The sequence below is a fragment of the Lampetra fluviatilis genome, chromosome 14 (assembly GCF_964198595.1).
Source record: "Lampetra fluviatilis chromosome 14, kcLamFluv1.1, whole genome shotgun sequence".
Lineage (NCBI taxonomy): Eukaryota > Metazoa > Chordata > Hyperoartia > Petromyzontiformes > Petromyzontidae > Lampetra > Lampetra fluviatilis.
The window spans coordinates 10,611,909-10,639,746 of NC_136288.1; the positions used below are offsets into that span (position 1 = coordinate 10,611,909).

The 27,838-nt window shown below is 44.5% G+C and overlaps 1 protein-coding gene across 1 annotated transcript; it reads left to right on the plus strand.

Moving 5' to 3' along the window:
• The first annotated feature begins 1,117 nt into the window (after positions 1-1,117).
• LOC144935778 (scavenger receptor class A member 5-like) lies at positions 1,118-16,923 on the plus strand. Its single transcript, XM_078862520.1, has 10 exons — positions 1,118-1,149; positions 6,106-6,179; positions 6,534-6,644; positions 7,665-7,802; positions 10,086-10,730; positions 11,680-11,769; positions 12,457-12,546; positions 14,643-14,714; positions 15,575-15,772; positions 16,787-16,923. Exons 1-10 carry the CDS (start codon positions 1,118-1,120, stop codon positions 16,921-16,923), a joined length of 1,587 nt encoding a protein of 528 aa, XP_078718646.1.
• Positions 16,924-27,838: the final 10,915 nt, after the last annotated feature.

The window sequence follows — 27,838 nt, forward strand, 5'->3', positions numbered from 1 at the left end:
TCAGACTCGTAGCCATCAAATTGACTGTTAAAGTCAGCGGGCTCGGACAGGGCAGATTGCTAGAGATAATAGGTGATGGCTGACAGTGGAATGTCAGCTTAATAAGTAATCTTTAAAAAAACCCTTTTTTAAACACGCTTTAATGAAATGTACCGTACTAGTAATTGAAGAACTCCACGACTCCAGGAAGTGGCCCCGAAGCTTGACACAAGGTAAGGGACAGTGGTCAATTACAGCCAACGTGAGTTGACCGTGGACAGTTATACCCAAGCCAAAACATAACAGATAAAAAAGATTGCTTAAAAATATATTTTATTTTTAATGATAGAATATAGTATTGTCATCAGTATGACATAAGTATACCAAGTTTGCAGTCGATACGACATTGGGAAGTGGGTTAAATTGAGTTACAAGATTTGAGGATACAACAGAGTGAGTTAAACGTGTAAAAAGGAAAGCAGCCATAGGTGAAGTAATGAATTGAGATCATATTCGGGAACGAATTGGGTGGGGTGTTGCATCGCAAGGCCATCAATTAAAAAAATTTACCCGTAAAAACTAAGTTTTTCACTATAAATCCTTTATATGCGTGGCATCGGTTTTATTTTATTATTCATTTCTGTTTTTCTTGAGTAGGAGTTTCATTTTTATCACATTGGTATTTTAAATTAAATATGAATTTTTTTTCCCTAAAAAGTGGAAAATTTTGGAAAAACATTTTCACGAAAATAAATTGTCACGCACAACGAGTTTGTGTGCAAAATGTCAGCTCGATTGGATCACGGGAAGTGGGTTAAACAACGACCGAAAGATTTGCACGGTCGTAAGCGCGCAAGCAAGCAAGCAAGTGAACTTAATATAAAGGATTTAAAAAGGGAGGCTCTTATCCAGCAGTAGTTAGGCCACGGCTGAGCATGGTGATTAATAATGGCTGTAAATAATTGGAAACCACACGTGCTTTTTATCATCGCATTATATCAATATTTGTCGTGGGATTAGCAAGACATTTGCTTGACGGGGGAATATGGCTTTCTGACGAATAAGACTGGTGATGGAATGGCGACCATAGGAGAGATCCCACCATACGGAGATGCAGCAATGATCTCAGCTCGTATGCATGCGTGACATAGATGATGGCATTGCAGGACAGTGAGGGATGGTGATGGCATGACGGGAGGCCTTCACTGAATCGTGACCAGACAAGGGCTGATGATGATGATGATGAATCTGCACGTGCGTGCATGTTCATTGGGCATTAAAGGGCCACACATTAATTCCCAGCACGAGTTAATATAAATGCGCAGACCAGTAAGTGCTTTCTCATGCCACTGCTGGCAGAAGGGACTTTACTATGGGGACCTCCAAAGAGTCCCTCTGAAAGGAATGTGCTGGTCAGGTGTCTCGGAGACGTGAGGGGGTGTTTTTGTTCGTCGACTGTTGCTCGCTGTGCAGCCGACCTTCTTGGAAGAGGGTGGGAGCACACCACTTTACCCAACCACACTCGATCTTCTGACTGTGACGTACCCGTTCATGCTGCTGGCTGAAAAGAGGTGGATACACTTTGCGACATTTTGGCCACTCTTTCAACTGCCGCGGCGGGAAATCGAATTGAACCAAGATGGCAAGTTCAGTTCTGGATTGCAAGTTCGGTTAGCTTTGCCGTTGCAGAACGGTGGCATCCCTCAGTGAGGCAAAGTAGCAGGCAGAAGAGAGCGCAGTGATGTGATACGGCATGGCGACTTGACAGGAACTGCTGAGGAGCGCAATACATTTTCTTTGGAGAATCTGGGTGTGGGCTCCTGTCATTGAAGTGGGCTACTGACGCACCCAATGTGTCATCAATGGTGCCGTGTGGAGAGATTTGTCTACTGGCACATTTCCAGTGACAGACGCAAGGAACTAGCGCCTCAAGACAGGGCCACATGCCAGGAGGTCTACCTGTGTACACAAGTTAACTGCTTTGGAGACAACCTGTGCTGGGTCACAACTTCACATTTCACGACATCGCGATGGAGTTAATAAGTTTGGGACTCTTAATTTTTTGAAAAAAGTCTAAAGATGTATTTGTCAAATGAGCATTTAAAGGGTGGTCATGTCATGTTTTGCAGTGGTGGGAATTCCTAATTACCTAGGGTGAGTGCGAGTGTTGATTTCCCCACAGTGGTGCTCATGTTATTTGTTCTCGAGGAATGATATTCATCCTCGCTGCGGCTTTATGGCTGGCCATCGAACAAAGACGACCACTGCATTGTGTTCTTCCAGACGCGCTTCTGCGGATGTCTGGAACGCTCTTCCTTTCCATATTAGGAAGCCATTGGAGCAATGCACTTTTAAATGTAGATTGAAAATTTATTTCTTAAGAATGTTTTTGTTGTTGTTTAGTTTGTTGTCCTTCCCCCGCACCTCCGATTATCAAGGTTGGCTACTCACGGTGCGAAATAAGTTAAACATAAATACATATAATCTTGATTTGAAGCTTTCGTGACTGCAGGAATCCATACGCTTTGGTTCTTTAAAACAGTCTGCCTCAGCAGCAGACCATGCTTTCCCACCTGATGACGGACGCTTGTGTCGCGCCCGAAACGTCGTGATTTATCTTATTTTATACCTACGTGACTTTACCGAACGAACCAAAGAGCATAAATACATATAAAGAGCAATTAATGGATCGGAGGAATCATGGAAATGAGAGATATCTTTTCAACTGCTATGAAAGTAAGTGGGTTTGGGCAGGACACATTTCTTTAATGGAAGATTTATTGATGAGACTGTTGCGACGGTTGCATTAGCGTGGTTGGCTACGTACGGTGCAAAAGAAGTTCAACATACGTATGTATCCAACCGTACTAATCGGAGGGGCTGTGGAAGAAAAATGAAAGCAATCACTCACTCATCCACTCACCCACTCGCTCACCCACTCACCTGCTCACTCACTCACTCACCCACCCGCTCACCCACTCACCTGCTCACTCACCCACTCACCCGCTCACCCACTCACCTGCTCACTCACCCACTCACCCACTCACCCGCTCACCCACTCCCCCACTCGCTCACCCACTCACCCACTCACTCACTCCCCCACTCACCCACTCGCTCACCCACTCACCCACTCACTCACTCACCTACTCACCCACTCGCTCACCCACTCCCCCACTCACCCACTCGCTCACCCACTCACCCACTCACTCACTCACCTACTCACCCACTCGCTCACCCACTCACCCGCTCACCCACTCCCCCACTCACCCACTCGCTCACCCACTCACCTGCTCACTCACCCACTCACCCTCTCACCCGCTCACCCACTCCCCCACTCACCCACTCACCCACTCGCTCACCCACTCACCTGCTCACTCACCCACTCACCCACTCACCCGCTCACCCACTCCCCCACTCACCCACTCACCCACTCACCCACCCGCTCACCCACTCACCTGCTCACTCACCCACTCACCTGCTCACTCACCCACTCACCCACTCACTCACCTGCTCACTCACCCACCCGCTCACTCACTCATCCACTCACCCACTCACCCACTCGCTCACCCACTCACCTGCTCACTCACCCACTCACCCACTCGCTCACCCACTCACCTGCTCACTCACCCACTCACCTGCTCACTCACCCGCTCACTCACCCACTCGCTCACCCACTCCCCCACTCACCCACTCACCCACCCGCTCACCTGCTCACCCACTCCCCCACTCACCCACTCACCCACTCGCTCACCCACTCACCTGCTCACTCACCCACTCACCCACTCACCCGCTCACTCACTCACCCACTCACCCACTCGCTCACCCACTCCCCCACTCACCCACTCACCCACTCGCTCACCCACTCACCTGCTCACTCACCCACTCACCCACCCGCTCACCCACTCACCTGCTCACTCACCCACTCACCCACTCACCCGCTCACCCACTCCCCCACTCACCCACTCACCCACTCGCTCACCCACTCACCTGCTCACTCACCCACTCACCCGCTCACCCACTTCCCCACTCACCCACTCACCCACTCACCCACCCGCTCACCCACTCACCTGCTCACTCACCCACTCACCCACTCACCCGCTCACCCACTCCCCCACTCACCCACTCACCCACTCACCCACTCGCTCACCCACTCACCTGCTCACTCACCCACTCACCCACCCGCTCACCCACTCACCTGCTCACTCACCCACTCACCCACTCACCCGCTCACCCACTCCCCCACTCGCTCACCCACTCACCCACTCACTCACTCACCTACTCACCCACTCGCTCACCCACTCACCCACTCCCCCACTCACCCACTCACCCGCTCGCTCACCCACTCACCTGCTCACTCACCCACTCACCCACCCGCTCACTTGCTCACCCACTCCCCCACTCACCCACTCACCCACTCGCTCACCCACTCACCTGCTCACTCACCCACTCACCCACCCGCTCACCAGCTCACCCACTCCCCCACTCACCCACTCACCCGCTCACCCACTCCCCCACTCACCCACTCGCTCACCCACTCACCTGCTCACTCACCCACTCACCCACCCGCTCACCCGCTCACCCACTCCCCCACTCACCCACTCACCCGCTCACCCACTCCCCCACTCACCCACTCGCTCACCCACTCACCTGCTCACTCACCCACTCACCCACCCGCTCACCCACTCACCTGCTCACTCACCCACTCACCCACTCACCCGCTCACCCACTCCCCCACTCGCTCACCCACTCACCCACTCACTCACTCACCTACTCACCCACTCGCTCACCCACTCACCCGCTCACCCACTCCCCCACTCACCCACTCGCTCACCCACTCACCCGCTCACCCACTCCCCCACTCGCTCACCCACTCACCCACTCACTCACTCACCTACTCACCCACTCGCTCACCCACTCACCCGCTCACCCACTCCCCCACTCACCCACTCGCTCACCCACTCACCCGCTCACTCACTCCCCCACTCACCCACTCGCTCACCCACTCACCCGCTCACCCACTCCCCCACTCACCCGCTCACCCACTCCCCCACTCACCCACTCGCTCACCCACTCACCCACTCACTCACTCACCTACTCACCCACTCGCTCACCCACTCACCCGCTCACCCACTCCCCCACTCACCCACTCGCTCACCCACTCACCCGCTCACTCACTCCCCCACTCACCCACTCGCTCACCCACTCACCCGCTCACTCACTCACCTACTCACCCACTCGCTCACCCACTCACCCAATCACTTACTCATCCACTCACCCACTCGCTCACCCACAAACTCACACACACCCACCCAATCTATGTATGTATGTTGAACTGCTTTCGCACCGTACGTATCGAACCCTACTAATCAGAATACCAGCTAAAGGAGATCATATACTAGAGAAGATTTCTAACGTGGAGGTGTCAAGGAGCGAGGTGGGTCTTTGTTGTTTATGACAACAGCATGGGGAGGCCTTCACCGTTGGAGAGAAACGGGCTGATGATGTGCTTATACATCAAATTGCAATTTGTAATTCACACCACCACTCCCAAGATAGTTGGAGGAAAGAAATGTAGTTCAAGTTATAACCAGTTTGGAGTGTGAAAAACTAAAAATCGTTGATACGTCGCCCGAGGTAGAATCCCGACAAAAAAGTACGGAGTAATAGCTTCGTGTGTGCTGGCTGTCAACCTTTCAGTTCACCTGACTTTGTGAAAAGGATTTCTTGAGCGAGATTCGAGCTACGCAAATGCTGCCTTTACACCTGCACTTTGAACCGTGAACACTCGCCAACCTTTCATTTACACACTTTGAGTGAAGATAAAACATTTTTAGGCATTGGCTTACATCGCATGTGTTGCTACGTTTTTTGTTTCGCATTACAGTAGTGTGCTTGTACACCGAGGTAGGCAGGACATTTTTGTTTAAAAAAATCATTTAGAGAATACTTTCCGCCCCCCCCCCCATCATCATATGTAATAATGTCGAAGGTCTAGGCACAATCGATGCCAGTGATTTTTGTGATGATCAACAGCCACGTACAAATTAAAAGCGGTGTGTGTTTTTTTTCGCCCGTGATATAAATTACGTTTTCATCACTCCAAGCAATTCCTGTGGTTTTGTTCAGAGGTGTTTTAACGAGAAGGTGTGTCACTGTCAGCTCTCGCATCTCACACTCCGACGACACCTCCACCCGCGCAGGTAGGCATGCATCATCATTAGTATTAGTGTTCGTAACAGGACACCTTAAGGACGTTTGTTCTATGAATAATCTAATGATAAAAACACGTTTAATTACTGTAATGTTTTATTTTTAACATAGTTTCAAATAATGGTAGCAGTCGTAGTAATAATATCGTCGTAGTAGTAGTAACAATACGACTACGAGTAAAGGTAAATGTTTCTGTAAATATATATGTTTAATGTTTCAACAGTTTTGTCTGTCAAGGGAAAATATTATTAATTGCTGTTGCTTACGTCAAAAGTTAAATGCGTTTGATGTTACTTGCTTGTAAAGAGCAGCAGCAGTAATGTCTCATTACCGTCTCGTTACAGGACCCATGGCTACCTGGCAGAAACTTGAGAGGAGAACATCTGAGCCCCTTGAAGAAGACACAAGTGCATCCAATGGCCACATTTCGGAAACAACCGCTGGTTTGGTGCTTGGTAAAGGGCACGACACTTTGCCATCCTTCATTTTCCGTATAGGAACGAGCGATGTTCAATGTCACACTCGTAAATTCTGCTGCGTTATGTCTTTAACCGGTGTGTTTTCGGGTTATGCCGTAAGTTGTACAGCATGCGGTACAACATGCGGTACAAACCATGCACCAAATCGGAGAGCTGTTGATTCATACGAACATTAATTTAGTGTGCGATCCTATCATGCCAGCAAACGTGGACATGTTCTTTAATTGTCTCCTGATTGTGTTGTATAAATTAACAACAACCTAATACTGTTTGCAAGTAAACATTTCAAAGATGTTTCACAAGCCTCAGTGCGTATGCCCAATTGTCACAATTGTTTTCTCACGTAAAATGTGGCCCTGTCACTAAATGCCAAAGGTTTTGTTTTTTTAGTGGCTATACAATAACAAAAGTCGTGTGCCTTAGGAACATAACTGCCGAATTTAGACTCACACAACATTTGTGAATGTGTAAACACTACCATAACATGTATTCAACCTTACAATGCTAGTGTTTTATGCTAGATAGTACAATATAGTAAATATTTGTGAAACGTTCTATTATCGTGGCCTTAAATACAGTAAAACTTAACATATCCTCACACCCAGAGTGATATGTGTGTATGGTGTAACTGGCAATATTTATTTTAGACGTGTTCACAAATTAGACATTTTAAATACAGTAGTGTTTTTTTCTCTTGCATAAATTCGCTTAATTCTAGGGTACAGCAAAGCATTTTCCAATGTTGAAAGCAGTTTCTTCTTTGCGTTATAGAGCAACCTAATTTGTGCATTGGCTGTAACTTTCATTTCATATTAATTTTCAGATATCCGAACTTTTCTCATTGATCTACCTGGAATTCATCTCCCGTCGAGTCAGATATGCGGTCGTTTACTGCCACGGGTATCAATCCCCCGAGAAATGTGCAATGCTCGACGAATCTTTGTTGTTGTTTTTGTTGTGTACAAGTTGTTTTTTTTGCTCGCACTGTTTTCAAAGGCTCCAGCATGAGAATGAGTCCGACTCCAAAACGTGGATCTTGGCCACGATTCCTCTCCAGCCCAAATGCAATGAAGAGAGCGATCGTTGTGCTGTACATTCTCTTCGCCGTACATTTTATACTGTGGGCAATGACAGGTAGGCATTTTGTTATCCCTATTGAACCATCACTGAATAGTATTGTAGACGATCTACATGACTTTGCAGGTGAATCAAGAGCGTGGTTAAAATGTGTATTCGTTGTCATAAACTTAATAGCGTCGGTTGTTTTGCACTGTTTTGCTTTGAATGGCTTTATCATCAAAATTCTGTCATGTAGCCAGATATGAGCCCCAACAGACTTAGATTACTCTTTCTCTTGAATTTCATTTGGACTTTACACCCTGTGAACGCTGACACTGATTTTACGGTGAAGCCACTGGACTAGCAATCCAGAGGTCGCCAGTTTTCATTGCCTTGCACAGCAGTTGAAGCTGATTCTTAAATCCCCCGCCTCGACCCACCCAGCAATCAGACTTGGCACACCGCAGTTAGTTGATCAACAGGTCCAAATTGTCTGGCAAGCGTGGGAAGAGTAGGCCAAAATTTATCTCTGTATTCTAGATTTGAAGCTTTCGTGACTGCAAGGATTCATATTCTTAGGGTTTTTAACTTTTTTTTTACCTACGTGACTTTACCGAAAAAAACAAAACCTAAGAATATTTATCTCTGTAGCCGCTCGCTAGGAACATCCTTGAGTAGAGGCCCTTCTGCCAGAAGTGGTGTGGGCAAGCAATGGCAGAGCAGAGCCACGTTTGCCTTAATCGAGGTTTATTTGAGTGAAATAATGTGAATAAAAAATGGGTCGTTAAATGCACCACCACTCGACACGGCTAATTAGTAAGGGTTTGTCACGTAAACAAAAACGTGCCCATCAGATAATCGTTCACACCGGTGTGTTGGAGAGTAATCCCACAACATTTACAATATTCGAGTACGACATTTCGCTGGTGATTACAACCAGCTTAATCAGGTAATAGCCAGAATTGTTTGCCTTCCTCGAAATACCAATTTGAGATACAGATGCACAATGGGCATAGACTGCTTTGATAAATTAGGGGTATCCTGAAAACACATGAGAGCTCGCACAAACTCTTTATATGTATCCAGTTTTGTTGACAGCATATGAATTAAGTGGATGGGTTAAATAATACATTAATTTTGTGGCCATTTGTGGGGAGGTGATTCAAAAAAAATTATTCAAAGTAGACTTAAGTATTTCCATGAAACCATGTGTTGGCAGAATGTAGTCTTTTTCCAGGAATACATCACAAATTTCGATTTAAAGCTTTCGTGACTGCAGGGATTCATCTTCTTGGTTCTTTCGGTAAAGTCACGTAGAAGGGAAGTAATAAAATAATAAAAATAAAACATAATAAAACAATTCTCACGACGTTTCGGCCACAACGCCTGAGGACGGCTGCTTGCGTTGTGGCCGAAACGTCGTGAGAATTGTTTTATTATGTTTTATTTTTATTATTTTATTACATCACAAATGTTAATGCCCTTGAGTGGAAATTTGGGGTATGGGGTGTTGCTTCGGTTACTCTGCACCTTGACTTTGATTTTGTGGGGATCTGATATCAATCATGTCCATGAGACAGCTTCTCATGAGCAACACAACTTTAGAGTAGTTATTTGTTTCTAAATTATTTGATTTTCTTAAGAGCCAATGTACGGACATTCTCAAAAGTTAGGATACAATATGAGCGACATAAATTTCATTTTAGCAATTTGTTTTTATTTATGGCAGAGTTATTGATGAATGTGAGTTTTTGTTGTTTTGTGTTGTTTTGTGTTTCCCATTATTTGATTTCAATCACAGCACTTTGTGCTTCAATGGAACTAAACATCTCTCTGCTGAGCTTGATGCAATTGAAAAGTATCTATTTTTTTGCATTATTATTTTTTATACAGGGTGGCCCAAAAGACAGGAGACACAGAGTAATTTAATTTTAACACTACCATTACGCTATTTTCATTGTTTATTCTTTAGGCAAAAATTGTATCTTTTATCATGATTAATATATATTTTTTATTTTTCCTGTGGAGTCACCTCAAATCCATCTTAGGTGACTTCAGAAAAAATATAAAGTATAAATGTTAAAATATGACACCTGTAATTTTTAAAGAAGTCCTAAATTAATTTCAAGAGGATGTATCCATGCATTCATATTCATGGACGTCAGTTTGAATATTGGTTAAAATAAATGAAATAACCCTTTGTGACTTGTTAAAATAAATATAATAACCCTAATTGCCCTCACTTTTGGGCCACTCTATTAGCCTTGTTTAGGAAATTAAAACAAAAGAGAGAAATTAAATAAATGCTTATCAATACCACAATGATGTATACGATTTTCTTTGTTTCCACCAAAACAGCAGTGTCCCAGAGTATGAGGCAAGGCAATGAAGCCAAAACAGTTGAAACTGATGTCAATGATCTTCAAAAAAACATGACATTGCCGTCTGAAAAATACCAACAGTTGCCTGCAGGAGTGATTGATGACACTGAAGCTGCTACATTTGAGTCACGTAGCCAGAATGTTTATCATCAACACTCAGATGTCAAAAGCCTCTTCTCTTCCACCGAAGAGTTGAATTCAACGGTTCTGCTCTTGCAATCTCAGCTCAAAACCCTGAATGATAAAACGGAGAACTTATCAGACATTACCACAGTTCAAATGAACACGAACACTGTCATAACAGAACAGAGTAAGATGCACATCCATCAATTGCAGGATAGGCTTGAGGGGGTGGAGATGCTCCTGCAACAGTTGATGAGTGCTGTCCAGCGACTGAACCAGTCTTATCAAGCGGATATTGCCTCCTACGGGAATGACATGCTCACTTTGAACTCTATGGTGGCTAACGTGACCTACCAATCCATGGAGATGAAGCAGACCCAAAGGGACATGCAGAGGCAGCTGAAGAATGAGATGGAAATTCTCAAGAAAGTGACGGAGGACGTGCGACTGAATAACTGGGAGCACAGCATCAAACTGCAGAACATTACCATATTGACAGGTGGGGCAAAGAATGCAGAGCATCCACAGATAGATGTATGTACACGTATGATGCGTATTAAAAAAGGAGCGTTGAGCTGGCTCTGCTAAGATCCTGAGTTTGGGGGTGCCACGGTGGCTATGAGATGTTAACTACCTCGCCTGGTATACAGGATGGTCGTGGGTTCGATCTCGACCCTGATGCCTGCTGCTGTATATTTGGAGTTTGAATGTTCTCGCGTGGAGTTTTCCCTCGACGTTTGCAAAACATGCATTTAGAGTGTTTAGCTGCCATACATTTCCACATAAGGTCGCTTGGATTGTTTTGCCTCCACATTTATAAACATGTGCAAGAGCATTTGACCGCTATACATTTCCACATGTAAAGCAACTTTGGTAGAGTTATCGTTTGTGGTCAGGTCGCTTCTGAAAAAGAGCTATATAGCTCAGTGCGCCTTACCTGGTAAAATAAAGAAATGTTTTTGTTTCGTAAACAGTCGAATCTGTGCAGTCACCAATGATTTAACAAGATTCTCAAGGCTACTGAGTTGATGGTTGCAACCCAGTCGCCAATACCTTTACAAAAAACAATCATACAAAATTTTAATTTGCTTTCGATTTGGTACCTGCTATGAAAATTAACATAATTTGTCGTCCTGTCATGTGGGAATCTATTCTTAGATTGTATCAGAAAGGTTCGTGTGTAAGTTTTAGGGAATTTTTTAAAAATATTTAATTACCAATTGCTTAATGCTGCCAGACAATCATCTGACCCAAAGGTGGCAGCCATCTCAAGCCAGAGGACGAGAGGACTCTAGCCGCCCCGATGCCACGCATATAAAGGATTTATTGTGAAAAACTTTGTTTTTACGGGTTTACTTGTTTAGCCTTTTTTTTACGTGGGAGAATATTTTTTTCTATTTTTTCAAAAGTATCCGCCGGATTACAAATGTTTTCTTCTCCTTTCCAAGGTCCTCCTGGGCCAAAGGGGAACCAAGGCGACATGGGGCACGCAGGTGTACCTGGCATGCCTGGCTCAAAGGGTGAAAGAGGATTTACAGGTGTTGTTAATTGCACGCACATTGCCACTTACACTGAACTTTACACCCACAGGAGAGACTGTGTGTGCGTGTGTGTTTGTTGCCATGCTACAGGGTGGTGAAGTGGTACCTGGGTTAAATTCCTGTTCTGCATGGGTTTCTTCCGGATTATTTGGTTTCCTCCCAAAGTAAAAAAAAAACACATTTGGTCAAACATCTCAATATGGAACCCTCCTGAAAAGGTTTATTCAGACTGAGTTGGGCTTTCCTGGGTAAAGAAGTAATTACGATTATGCACAAATCAAAATTAAGTTGATGTCTTTAACATGAGCTCATCTTATTCACTCTCGTATAATATATGAGGTATTCGCATGTAGAGACAGTGATAGCAACAATTTAAAAACAGTAAAAAAGTAATCATTGCGGATGGTACATTGATTGGAGGAATAATACATGCCAGTGTGTTTAAATATTACTACCTTAGCCCATTTCTATGGCTTACGATGCAAATGATGTAACTACAACCTTGCCTCGGTACAAACGCCAATACGTTTACTTCTGCAACCGGTTCAGAGGATGAAAATGAAATTGTTTCTCACTTCCACCGATGTTGTTGTGTGTTTTCTGTGCACCCTGCCTGTCAATGCATCTACTTTCCTATCTCTCTCTCTCTTTCTCTCTCCTTCCCTGCCACCCCTCTATGTCAAGGTTTCCTTGGTCTTGCTGGACAGAAGGGATATCCAGGAGAAAAGGGGGACATTGGACCGAGAGGGCCGTCGGGACTTCCAGGAACTCCCGGTTGGTCACTTGTTATGTATTTATGCAACGAACTCAAATAGTGCAGAGCAGTGGTTCCCAACCTGTGATCTGCTACCCGCTTGGTGGTCTGCAAGGTCATGGGAAGTGTGCCACAAAACGCTTGCAGATACAATGTTTTTTTTCTTTCACCAAACACTCGACGCTCTATTGCTCGGTGATCCACAAAATACATTTGAGAGTTTACGGTGGACCAGAGTTCTACAATGGCTGGTAACCACTGGTTTTGATCTCCATATATATAAAAGGCAAAGTTGTGAATATGTGTGTCTGTTCAAAATGTTTAGCGTACTTCCCGACATGCAACAAACTGGAAATTTTCCATGTGGGTACTTTCCAGACTGTACACCATGCAAACATTATAAAAATACACATTTTTTGGGGGGGGCGGGGGGGAGCTCAATAATGCAAGTGAGCTGTGACGTCAAATCTGTCACGTGACCCGCGTTTGTGGAAGCGTAACGCATTGTAGTGTAGTGGTTAGCGCGCTGCGCTACGAACCCGGCGACCCGAGTTCGATTCCCGCTCACGGACACCACCGGTGACGATTATTTGAACCGGTCCTAGGTCTCCCCTAGGTCGTCTCAGCCTCAAACAAGTAACTATTGTGGTGTGTGAACATCGCCACTGGGGAGACAAAGGCGGCCGGGCGTGGTGCTGTCACCCACCCCCTCGTCAACTATAACTATCACATCCCTTAGTCATATCGTCTGGAAATATTTAAAAGTCTGGTCAACTTCTTAGCACTTAATAGGTTGTTGCATGTTCCTGCAATTGACCCGGATTGAATGTAAAGTATGAAATGTGTGGTATGCACAGCAGACCATTTCGCAATCAGTTACCAAAAATAGTTCGCATAGAGTTGCCATGTGCATCACATGTAATTACTGCAACAATTGGCCAATTTCCTCCTGGACTTAGCTAACAGCCATAGGAATGTTTATGTTACTTACCAGCGGATTTTGGCTAACCAGACAAAGACGGCCACTGCACCACACGCTTTAAAACTTGCTTCTGTGGCCGTCTGGAACGCTCTTCCGATATTAAGAAGCCACTGCAGCTAGGCACTTTAAAATTGTCTAGATTGTAAACTCATTTCTTTAGACCTGCTGTTTCGTGTTTAATTTGTTCTCCTTTCCCCCGCACATCCGATGAGCATGGTTGGCTATGTACGGTGTGAGAGAAGTTCAACATACATACCAGGAAAGAGCCATTTGTCGAACCAAAATAACGTCTATTACTTATTCTTAGTTTTTTTCGGTAAAGTTACGTAGGTAAAAAATTTAAATTAATAAAATACAAATAAAATAAAAATCACGACGTTTCGGAGGCAATACAAGCTTCCGTCTTCAGGTGGAACCGTCACAGCACGATAGCTGTATCAAGTGATTTATTGAGTGATTGACACAGCTATCGTGCTGTGACGGTTCCACCTGAAGACGGAAGCGTGTGCTGCCTCCGAAACTTCGTGATTTTTATTTTATTTTTATTTTACTTTTATTAATTTAAAATTTTTACCTACGTGACTTTACCGGAAAAAAACTTAAGAATATGAATCCTTGCAGTCACGAAAGCTTCAAATCCAGAATAGTCTATTACTTAACCAGATAAAAGGTGTGGATGCAGCCCTCAAATTGCTTGATCATGCCACTGCTGGTGAAAGGGTCTCCACTCGTGGGAGCTCTTAAGGGCCTCTCCAGAGAGTATTTAGCTTACTCTTTCATTCATTCAATTAATATTTTGAGTAAAAACTCGCCCCCACTAATCCTGACACATGTAAAACATATATCAACATGAGAGGACATACTCAAGGAAAAGCTTAAAGGCAAAAAAACCAGTCTTGCAGAGTTCACACTGGTCCAAACATATCGGAAGAGGTAGAAGTACTCACATTTTACCCCACCACACGCAACCTTCCAATCAACTGGGTGGACAGTGGCGAGGGTATTTAAGAAAACGATCAGGTTGCATGCAACTGCCACTGCGGGCGATTCAGCTGTCAACATCTGGATTGCAAATCCAATGTCCTGATCTCGTGAGATGGTGAGAGGCAGTTCTGAAGTGTGTCTGCACTTTAGGTGTCCGTGCAGAAAAGGGCATGAGTGGAGAGAAAGGGGACAAAGGTGACAAAGGTGACAAAGGTGATCCAGGTAATTTTAATTACTATCACTGTTTACAAATATTGCATTCAGTAATTGACCATTGATTTACATTTGCCATGTTTTGTTGTTGCTATTCATGGATTTACATACATCTGTAGTGACTCAATCGGAGACACTAAGAGGTGGAGGCACTCTGTTTATTAACACACGCACCAACGGGTTAACACTTCCAAATACTCCGTCTATAGTCGACTACGGTTCGCAGTCAGGACAGTGGGTAGACTGCCTGACTGGTGACGAAGAGACAGCGGTGAAGACTCCAGCAGCATGATGGGAATCCCACTCCAAACGACAGCCCCGAGGTCCCCTCTCGGGGCCCCTCTAATATTGGCTCCGCCCCCGGCCACGCCCCCTTTCTAGAACCTACCCGCGGGTTCCTGGTGTGTCCCTTCCGTGACCTTTCCCCTAGACCCCCCTCTGGTGTATCACGTGGCCTGCTGCTGTCAGGGCTGCTGTAAGCTGCAGATCCTCTTCCCCGCCAGCAGCCAGCGCTATGCTGCTACATAGCTAATTTCATGGCACTACACATCCATCAACAGCAAACAAATGGGTGGAGAGATGCGTGTTTAGAGTTGCATGGAGAGACACGCGGATTTCAGAACTCTTCTGATGATCGATTGGATTATTTGACGACTTGGATAACACCGCTGCCATATCCCACTGGGCATGGCTTGTTGGGGGTTCCTCCCTTCTGGATGTTGGCTAAGCCCCCCATTGTTTAAAGGGGCACAAGAAATCGATCCAACAAAATGTAGCCGATTAAAATGTGTTGTGGATCAATTTGACTTCATGGACTTATTGTCCCCGGCTCAAGTTGAAGCTTGCGACGGTTTTTTCTGTGCCCGCAGACAACGTCAGAGTGCCCTTGGTGAGGCTTGTTGGTGGAAGAAGGTCCAACGAAGGGCGAGTGGAGGTGTTGCACGATGGGCAGTGGGGCACCATCTGTAACGACAATTGGAATGTGCAGAATGCGAATGTTGTTTGCAAAATGTTGGGCTACAAAAGTGCCTCTGCATCACCTACCATTGCGAGCCCATATGGCCAAGGTACGTTCAGTGCAATAGTTGCGCAATTATAGGGCACGCAGGCGCGCGTGTGTTTTTGTGTGCCGCGGTGGGAAGCCTCGAAATCAGTGGTTCTTAACCTGGTGTGCACGCACGACCTGGGGGTGGGAGATGCCCTTTTTGGGAGTGTCAGACATGGCCAGAAACCCCAAATCAAGCACGGGCACGGAGGCACAACTAGTTTGTTCAATCAAACCTACGTATTTATTAAGGTTATACATTTTCTAACGATTGAGAATTGAAGGGGTGCAGGCTGCTTTAAAGGTTAAGAACCACTGCTCTAAATTATTACTTGGTGCTGTGTAAACCAAGGCCGTAATTTGCATATATATTGGGGGGGGGGGACACACCCCCCCCCCCCCAATATTCAAATATGCACAAAATGTCCCCCCCAATATATTGCTATAAAAAATAATTGTTTTGCTATGTAAATAAAAAATAACAATTTGCTAAACCTTGGCCACAATATCTGGACTTGTCTTCATATAGATCAATGCATAGATTTATGTTCATATGATTGTGGTTATGGTTGTACTTTATCAATCCCTAATCTCTGCCATTGCAAACAATGAAACAAGTAATGGTAAAAAAGCAATGTAAATACAATACACTATTAGACATTATTGTAACAAATAAATATATTAGGCAGGTAATTAATTTTCAAATTTAGAACTTTTTATAGGTTGGGACCCCCAGACACACTGGAGGATTTGGTCCCCCCCAATGTTGACTCCATGCCTACGGCCTTGGTGTTAACATTGGTAATAGGGAGACAAAAGTCGTGGTGCTAGCCACACCACTCCATCGTGTACCATTCCATCCTGAATATTTGCTCACGAACAGCGCTTGCCCCAACATGTTTCGTTTGCAAGTTTGAAAGTATGTGTGCTTATAAACCGCAGATATTACTCATTACAATAACTGCTGTTTAAAAAGTCAAATCGTGGATATAATGTTTGAAAGAAGACACCAATCACTGTTGCTTTCTTTGTCCAGGGAGTGGCCCCATCTGGATGGATGAGGTTGATTGCAGCTCCACTGACACTGACATCAGGAAGTGCAAGTTTATCGGTTGGGGAATCCACAACTGCAACCATAGCGAAGATGTTGGTGTCGCTTGTGTTCCATTGTGATGCAATTCACAACTTCTACTTTGGTGCTCAGCAATGGCGTAACTACGTCATCAGTGACGTAGTAACGACATCATCAGTGGCGTAGTAACTACATTATCAGTGGCGTAGTAACTACATTATCAGTGGGGTAGTAACTACATTCGCAGTGGCGTAATAACTACATTATCAGTGGCGTAGTAACTACATTATTAGTGACGTAGTAACGACATCATCAGTGGCGTAGTAACTGCGTTATCAATGACGTAGTAACGACATCATCAGTGGCGTAGTAACTACATCATCAGTGGCGTAGTAACTACATTATCAGTGGGGTAGTAACTACATTAGCAGTGGTGTAATAACTACATTATCAGTGGCGTAGTAACTACATTATTAGTGACGTAGTAACGACATCATCAGTGGCGTAGTAACTGCGTTATCAATGACGTAGTAACGACATCATCAGTGGCGTAGTAACTACATTAGCAGTGGCGTAATTACTATATTATCAGTGGCGTAGTTACTACATTATCAGCTCAGGGGTACGGGAATTGGTCTGGTGGGGCCCCAACCTTAGATTTGTCTCGCACGGTCACACCTATCGCGGCTCCTCTTGTCTAATCACATCATTACGCTCACGGTCTCGAACATTTAATGCTGCAGGGGCACTCCGTCTTCGCAAAATACAGCCACTACAGCTCTGCTTGTCTACTCGGTTACACTAAGATGACAACGACATAGAAACAAACGGGTGATGCGCAATTTGCAGAAGTCAAACATTGGCGCTCTTATTGAATTGAAATGAAACGTGGAACGAAAATGAAAGCATTTTCATCAAAATAAATTAAAAACCGCGTTTTAAATCAATTTTGTTCATTTACACTGTTGTTGAAAACATAATCCCGTGGTAGTTGTCAAGGGGGTCCCAACTTGTAGCTTTGGCCCTGGTGCCAAGGCACCTCCTGCCCCACGCAAGTTACACTGCCAGTGCTCATTCTGAACCGCAGGTCCTTGGCTGTGATCTTCTACACCCTCCTTTGATTTCTGCCGGTTGTCCAGGTTGGGCTGTGTTCATAATTTTTCCTCTCAAGCTTTTGCCACACACAAGACTTGCAGGTATCTTCAAGAGGTGGAATCGTGAAGACGTGAAAAACTAACCTTTTTTATTTTACCAGGTAAGGCCCACTGAGCTATATAGCTATTTTGCAGAAGCGACCTGGCAACAAATGATAGCTCAACGAAGTGGCTTATCACGTGGAAATGTATATAACCAAAATACTCTAAACGTGGAGGGGAAAATCCACGCGAGAACACGCAAACTCCAAGCATATAAGCGTCAGGGTCTCGATCGATTCAACGACATCCTGTATACCAGGCGAGGTAGTTAACATCTCGCCCCAAACTCAGGATCTTAGCAGCGCCAGCTCAGCGTTCAGACCTGTGAGCCAGCCAACCACATACATATCCTTTCCTTTTTTAGCATGCATCATATTCAATATGATGCTCACACCTTTGGAGCAAGACTGTTTTTTATTTCAACGTTCTGGACATCTGTGATAAAGAGCTTTATAGCTCATCGGATTCCTCGAGAATATAATACATATTCTGATTCTGAATACGTATTATATATCCTGAAGTATCAGAAGTGGCCTTTTGCCTTCCTCCACAAATATTGAGTTAGCATGTGTTACTTATATCAAAGCGTATAAGGTGCGCTGACATTCATATTCTTTTTAAATCCTTTATATTAAGTTCGCTTGCTTGCTTGCGTGCTTGCTTGCTTGTGTGCTGGCTTGCTTGCTTAGGACCGTGCAAATCTTTCGGTCGTTTTTTAACCCACTTCCCGTGATCTAATCGAGCTGACATTTTCCACACAGACTCGTTGTGCCAGACAATTAATGTTCGTGAAAATAAATTCCCAAAATTTTACACTTTTTAGGCAAATTTTTTTTATTTTACATATATTCAAATAGAACTCATTCATGGCTTTGGCTGAACCTCACAGTGTAAGAGCCCAGAGCGTAACCCCTCCACAGGCCATGGCGGAGTAGCGCAGTTGGTAGCGCCCTCGCTTCCCATGCCAAAGGTCGCGGGATCGATCCCTGCGTCCTCCACAGGCGAATATATTTTTAAATCCTTTATATTAAGTTCGCTTGCATGCTTAGGACCGTGCAAACCTTTCGCTCGTTTTTTAACCCACTTCCCGTGATCCAATCGAGCTGACATTTTCCACACAGACTCGTTGTGTGTGACAAATAATTTTCGTGAAAAATAAATTCCAAAATTTTACACTGTTTAGGGAAAACAAATTAAATATTTAATTACCAATTGCTTAATGGTGGCAGACAATCATCTGACACATAGGTGGCAGCCATCTCAATCCAGAGGACGAGAGGCCTCTAGCCGCCACGCATATAAAGGATTTATAGTGAAAAACTTTGTTTTTACGGGTTTACTTGTTTTACGTCAATAACTTACCCAGGAAAGATGTACTCTCTCTCAAGACTCTATTTTTAGGAGAGTTCTGCATGATGACAATTGGACAATGACACTAACGAGTGAGTGGGTTCACGGGGAAGGAAATGCGAGTACCTGGAGAAAACCTACTGCGCATGAAGGGGTTATTCTCAACGCTGTTATCAATGAATAGCACCGTGCCCATAACAGGCGGAAAGCCATGGTAATCTCAAAGCCGAGTATTAACCGGCTTAAATCCGAGTAACATCCAGGAGCTGACGAGATTGGACGCTTACAGGGGGATTTGGTCATATCCAATAACAATATTTTAACAATGAGAGTCAAATAAAATAATAATTAGATATACACGAAAACGTAACGAAATACACAATTGTCATTTCAGGGCAAAATGTATTTGTCGTTGCTAAAATTGTGGGTGACTGTTTACTGAAAGCACTATTATTGTCAACCTGAAATCACTGCAGAGTTGTATTTCAATAAAAATACCACAATGTCATAGACAATGTAGAAGAGCACAACGACTTAAAATAACAATACAAAATAAGTGTTTATACATTTTTAAGTACATTTACTTTTTACTGAGTATAATTTTCATGAACCAAATACGCATCATGGCTACCATCACATGGAGATAAAGTATGGTAAATTGGTACTTTGAATTGCACATTTCTAGCAGGAAGCAATGTTATTTACGTATTGTGACTATACATTTTTTTTGAAAGCCTGCTTTCTACAGTAAGATTCATAAACATTTTATTCAAATATTAAGTTTCAAGAAAATAGTTTGAGCAATGCTTGGGATTGTTGTCTTTACACTTTTCAGAAGCACTTTTCTTCACGCTGGTGAGCTTAGTGAAACATATGCAAGTATAATCTACGAGCCTTTTGCCCGTCCAAGGACGGGTGTATTGCAGTAAATCTGAAACTAGCAAGCGAAAAGCAGACCGCGACGTGATATAATCATTGCATCAATGCGTGTGCAATTTGTAAGGGCGCGGTGACACAGACCTATTTCATCTTAAGGTTATAATCCCTTGTTCATCATGACGTCCTTTTTACTTTGATGTCTCAACAGCGTGACGGAGATCACGTGATGACGTGAGGGTTCTGCATTGGAATAGTGAGGGTTGTCAGTTGACGCGGAGGAGGGGGGAGGAGGCGCCTCGCCCCCCCATGTGGAGTGACGTCACCCGCTAATTATTATAAATGGGGGGGGGGTCCATTTGGAGGACGTCACCTGCTAATGATTCTTAATGAGGGGGGAGGGTGCTCCACGTGGAGTGACGTCAGTGAGCTTGCAAAGTACCATCGTCTTAGAGAAACCAAGCCTATTGGCTATCAACAAAGATTCGTTCATGAAGCCATCCATATATAGAGACACAGACACAATTTCAACCGAGAGGAAGGTTATAGACTCAGCAATCATTGGAAAGATGTCTTCAACCACTTTGGGTCATGCCTTGACTTGTGTTTCTTTGTCAATCAACCTCCACCGTCAGCAGTGTGGTGTGTGGAGCGGGGTGCAGGGATTTCTTGGCGGCCCTTTGCTGCATTGGCATTGCTGCTGCATTGACATTGCTGCTGCATTGGCATTGCTGCTGCATTGGCATTGCTGCTGCATTGGCATTGCTGCTGCACTGGCATTGCTGCTGCATTGGCATTGCTGCTGCATTGGCATTGCTGCTGCATTGGCATTGCTGCTGCATTGGCATTGCTGCTACATTGGCATAGCTGCTGCACTGGCGTTGCTGCTGCATTGGCATTGCTGCTGCATTGGAATTGCTGCTGAATTGGCATTGTTGCTGCACTGGCATTGCTGCTGCATTGGCATTGTTGCTGCATTTCGCATAGCTGCTGAATTGGCATTGCTACTGCATTGGCATTGCTGCTGCATTGGCATTGCTGCTGCATTGGCATTGCTGCTGCATTGGCATTGCTGCTGCATTGGCATTGCTGCTGCATTGGCATAGCTGCTGCATTGGCATTGCTGCTGCATTGGCATAGCTGCTGCATTGTCATTGCTACTGCATTGGCATTGCTGCTGCACTGGCATAGCTGCTGCATTGGCATAGCTGCTGCATTGGCATTGCTGCTGCATTGGCATTGCTGCTGCATTGGCATAGCTGCTGCACTGGCATAGCTGCTGCATTGGCATTGCTGCTGCATTGGCATTGCTGCTGCATTGGCATTGCTACTGCATTGGCATTGCTGCTGCATTGGCATTGCTGCTGCATTGGCATTGCTGCTGCATTGGCATAGCTGCTGCATTGGCATTGCTGCTGCATTGGCATTGCTGCTGCATTGGCATTGCTGCTGCATTGGCATTGTTGCTGCACTGGCATTGCTGCTGCATTGGCATTGCTGCTGCATTGGCATTGCTGCTGCATTGGCATTGTTGCTGCATTGGCATTGTTGCTGCATTGGCATTGCTGCTGCATTGGCATTGTTGCTGCATTGGCATAGCTGCTGCATTGGCATTGCTGCTGCATTGGCATTGCTGCTGCATTGGCATTGTTGCTGCATTGGCATAGCTGCTGCATTGGCATTGCTGCTGCATTGGCATTGCTGCTGCATTGGCATTGTTGCTGCACTGGCATTGCTGCTGCATTGGCATTGTTGCTGCATTGTCATAGCTGCTGAATTGGCATTGCTGCTGCATTGGCATTGTTGCTGCACTGGCATTGCTGCTGCATTGGCATTGTTGCTGCATTGGCATTGCTGCTGCATTGGCATTGCTGCTGCATTGGCATTACTGCTGCATTGGCATTGCTGCTGCATTGTCATAGCTGCTGAATTGGCATTGCTGCTGCATTGGCATTGCTGCTACATTGGCATTACTGCTGCATTGGCATTGCTGCTGCATTGGCATTGCTGCTGCATTGGCATAGCTGCTGAATTGGCATTGCCGCTACATTGCCATTGCCGCTGCACTGGCATTTCCGCTGCATTGGCATTGCTGCTGCATTGGTATTGCTGCTGCATTGGCATTGCTGCCCCACACATGCTGCTGGTGATGCTGATACACTTGGGCTACGCCCATCTTCAAACCTTTACAAATAGTTTTCCCTTAGAGGCTAACCCCTCTTCCTGATGACGACCGCTTGTGTTGCAATCGAAACGTCGTAGGGTATTTTTATTCACTTAATTTATATGATTATTTTTTTCTATCTACGTGACTTTACCGAAAGAAACAAATATAATCTGAATTCCTGCAGTCACGAAAGTTTTAAGTCAAAATGTAACATTGGCACCGTCGTCGTCATCATCATCGTCGTTATTACTAGCCATGCTCAATTCACTGCTAGCTCTGGAATGGGCGCTGATGGGACGCCCATCACCACGATGTAACGATGCGATCAGTTCACGTGCAGGAGTGAAATGGATTGTGGCGTGCGGATGAGTTGCAATAGCATGGTGAGGCCTTCCTCCAGCAGGAGTTGAGACGATGGCTGATGATGATGACTTAACAGTTAAATGAGCTGATGTTCGTGCACAACATACTGACAATCCGATCACAACAGCGATGGCTATTCATTGCCCAGTTGTTGGTTGTGGTTGGCATTATTCTGGCTAAAATAATAATTTCATCTCTAACCTGGGAAGGCATGAACTCGGGTACAATTTCACAAGGACCCAATGATTCTATGCGCGGACCTCCCCTCCCCCCCCCCCAATAATATAGGTTATTTTTTGGTGAGATCGTGTAAATATATAAATGTGTCGGTAAACCCTCCACCACCCGACACAGCCAATTAGTAAGGTTTGTCACATAAACAGAACGTGCCAATTCGTTACTAGTACAGCACACCGGTGTGTTGGAGACCCAAGCCACAACATTTACAATCTGAGTACGACGTTTCGCCAGTAATTACAACTAGCTTAATCAGGCGGACAGCCAGACTTGTGGAGAAATCTTCCTGTTTCGTTCCTTATTGGCTGTGTCGGGTGGTGGCGAGTTTAACGACACATTTGTATATTTACGCGATCTAACCCAAATAAATCCTGTGTTATAGAGAAGAGAGTGCTAACCCTGCGGCTGACGGAGCATGTAATATTCACCTCTTTGCAGAGGTGGGACAAAGTCATTGTTATGCAAGTCCAAGTCGAGTCGCAAGTCATCAAATTCATGACTCGAGTCTGACTCGAGTCCAAGTCACATGACTCGAGTCCACACCTCTGCCTCTTTGGTATCCTGTGTGCCTCGATAACGCTTCAGGCACGTTAACGCTTGGAGGTGTTGGATGTCTTCTCGATTTGTGGGTTCTGGGATTTTGAGATGGTGCCAGTTTTCGCTTGATGTATTCTTTCAACTTGGTGACATTAAAGAGTTTTAAAACCTGCATTGGGACTGACAACTCACAAAGACATGTTTGCAAGGAACTTTAGGTCGTGGCTTTCGTGTATTTTGAGCAATTGTGGTCACATTCATCTTGGCGCCTTTTTGACACAGTGGGAAAGTGACGTCTGAGTTTCTCAACAGTATTCAATGGCGGAGCCTTTCGTTGGCTCGAGCATGCTCATACAAGTTTAAAAATGTAGATTCATATATGTTTGCCAAAACAGGGGTTTGAGCAGTGGCACAGTGGTTAGCGCACTACGCTATGAACCCCGTGACCCGAGTTCAATTCCCTACTGCATCAAACATCAGCGGTGAGTGATATATCAACTGATTCTGTCCTCCTCACCCCTGGCTCCTCACCCCTCCCTTTACCAACATGAACTCACCATCATGACTGGCATAGCGTACAGAGGACTTCATCCAGCAGTGGATTAACAAAGGGATGACATTCATGAAAAAATTACAAAAAGTTACACATCGAATATCTGTAGTTTTCATAGCATGAAAATAATCAATTAATATTTAATGTCAACCGGATATGCATAGCTTAATGCAACGTATTGCGTGGATATATATGCACACAAACATGGCATTTAATTATATTTATTTATTATCTTCAATGGGAAAAGTGCCTTCAGGCAGTATAGCATTCATGTGATTACATGCCAAGATCCATCCCTGTGTCTTTACGCTAATGTCATTTCCTTTTGCCTCTGATGTCTAACGTAATAGTGATCATTTACATGCCTTTGGCAAGCCACTGCTGAATGAAGGGCCTCACGATGCCTTTAGGGCATTGGGATTGTTTGACCATACTTCATCATGCTTGTCAATACGGGTTGGAGAATCGGGGGGAGGGGTGGGGGTCTGGATCAAAGACCAGTTCAGACATCAAAAGCCACTGATGGTAGCCGTGGTTGGGAGTCGAACTGAGGTCACCAGGTTCACAGTGCATTATATTCACCACTACGGAACCAGTCACCCAACACAGTTATTACAGGAAGCTTAACATTTGTGGGGGAAAAACGCAATAGTACTATGTTTAAAGCATGGCCACGAAGGGATGAGCTAATAGGAATTACTTTTAAGTAGGGGCGCAGGTATATTTTGGAAGTTGGTGGTGTCTTATGAGCATGCCGATGTGCTGACTGTGAATTTCCACGTGGGCTGCCTGTGTGAATTTGTGTGTGTGTGTATGCTGATTGTAAATGTGCAGATGTGCTGACTGTGTGAATTTGTGTGTGTATGTGCTGAGTGTGTGTGTGTGGATTGACCGTATGCATGCATGTTAAACTTCTTTCACACTGTACGTCGCCAACCGTGTTAATCGGAGGTGCGGGGGAAGGACAACAATCTAAACACAAAAAGCAGTTCTAAAGAAGTGAGTTTTTAATTCAGATGTAAAAGTGCATGGCTCTAGCGGCTTATTAATATCGGAAGGAAGAGCGTTCCAGACGGCCACAAAAGCGAACCTGAAAATCGCTCGACGCGGCGACCACCGCCTTTGTTCGGTGGCTCGCCAAAAGCCGCCGCCGCTACTGCGAGGATGACCGGAGTCAGTTGTGATGGTTCCTTGACGAAATCAGCGACGACATCGGCGCGGTGCGGTGGTTCATTTGTGGCGAGAACTGGAAGTGCAATGCAGTTGGGCGAGAAAATGTAAGTCTGATTATGGGAAGAGATGGTGGGCTGGTGGTCAAGGCCGACAACGGTGTGACCGCCGGAGAAGGTGAACGCGCGTGTGAGAGCGGATGTTTTCGCGACCGTGGAGATGGAGCGATAATGCATCATCTTAGCGTGCAAGCAGCCACATGGACCGTTGCATGACGAGGCCGTGCCGATTGGGCGATGGCTTGGCGAGGTTTTTATCCAGCATTGTTTAGGGAAAGGTTGATGGTGATAATGTCATAGTTATATTTGAAATGAGAATTGTACAATTTTACTGTATAGCATGTCCAGATAGACCTTGAGATACACAGCATAGCTAAAGGGTCTAAGCATGCATTGATTTATATTGATGCTTAAGCTCATGACGCATATATTGCATTGTATGCGTATAGGAATCGATATTTTTCGATTTAAAGCTTTCGTGACTGCAGTGATGATTAATCTTCTTGGTTCTTTCGGTAAAGTCACGTAGAAGGGAAATAATAAAATAATAAAAATAAAACATAATAAAATAATTCTCACGACGTTTCGGCCACAACGCAAGCAGCCGTCCTCAGGTGAAGACCAGGTCTGTCGGGGAGACAGCGTCATTCAGACGTCATTCAGACGCTGTCTCCCCGACAGACCTGGTCTTCACCTGAAGACGGCTGCTTGCGTTGTGGCCGAAACGTCGTGAGAATTATTTTATTATGTTTTATTTTTATTATTTTATTATTTCCCTTCTACGTGACTTTACCGAAAGAACCAAGACGAGGAATCGATATATTTGTTTTTTATTTCATAGATATGTAATGGGCCAACACGACCCTCAATGCATTACAGGCCACTACATTAACAACATTGTTTTTTTTTCTCATGATAACATAATCAAGTAAAAGGTAAAAGTGCAACTATGCAATTGCTCATATCACTGCTGGCAGAAAGGCGTTCACTAGAGCCCCTCGGGAGGGCATTTGGCCTCGAATCCATGCTGACCAAACGTCTTGGAAGAGGTTCGAGTACCCACACTTCACCCCGCTGCGCCCAATAAAACAAAGAATCCACAAGGCACAGACACAGCATCGTCAGAAAAACAAAAAGTAACGCAATAGAGTGTTGAACACAAATACGTGTCTTCTTGGTTCTTTCGGTAAAGTCACGTAGAATGGAAATAATAAATTAATAAAAATAAAACATAATAAAATAAAGTAATGAAATAATAATAATTCGTGTGTTGAAAAGGCTTGACGACGACAACACAAGATATTGGTGCCAGAAAGACGTGGCACTACTTGAGCATACTGTCACAAGACAGAGGAAAGTGAAAACAAACTACGACATCTGCAGTGCACACCTACGGGGGCTATCTACTCCTGGATCGTGATGATGATGACGACGTTGCACAGGACTTAGTGTGTGTACGTTTGCGTGTAAAAACATCGATATACATGGAGGGAAAATTTTAATAAAAAGGGACATCGTATTTCGATTTAAAGCTTTCGTGACTGCAGGGATTCATCTTCTTGGTTCTTTCGGTAAAGTCACGTAGAAGGGAAATAATAAAATTATAAAAAGAAAACAATACATGTTTGAATTTTGTATTTTTTAAAATATTTATTATTATTTTATTATTTCCCTTATATGGGAAATAATAAAATAATGATGAAAATAAAACATAATAAATGATTGCATTTTATTATTTTAATATTTCCCTTCTACGTGACTTTACCGAAAGAACCAAGAAGAGGGACATCGTACTTTAGGGGATTTGTTCACGAAGATTTGAAGTAAATAGCACGAGCATGTCCGTGCGTGTAGGCGCATGCCCTCTGGGTCTTCCTCCACACGCGAGCTGTCTTGTTGTGTACCCGTTTATATTCCTGGAAGCGGGGGCATTTAAAAATGTGCCCATTTGTTTCACCTGTCGCTCCAGGTAAACTAACTGCCCCGCCCTCTTTGGCGTGCCGTCCATAATACCATGGCAGCATCCATTCAAGAGGGTGTGGTGGTCAAACGGCGGTCAATGTAACATTTGCATTTTTTTACAATGAAAGCTGAGTGTAAAAGGGCTTAAACGTCTGTTTCACGAATCGAATAATTAAATGTACATGTTGTATGTTTACCAAGGAAGGCCCACTGAGCTACACAGCTATTTCTAGATTTGAAGCTTTCGTGACTGCAAGGATTCATACTGTTAGGTTTTTTCGGTAAAGTCACGTAGGTAAAAAATAAAATTAAAAGTTAATAAAAGTAATAATGAAAATCAAATAAAATTGATCAAATAAAATTGATTTCCATTATTACTTTTATTAACTTTTAATTTTATTTTTTACCTACGTGACTTTACCGAAAAAACCTAACACTATACAGCTATTATTCAGAAGTGACTTGGCTATAACAAATGACAGCTCAACGCAGCGGCCAATTATGTGGGAATTCATAGCAGCCAAATATTATTAACGCATGTTGATC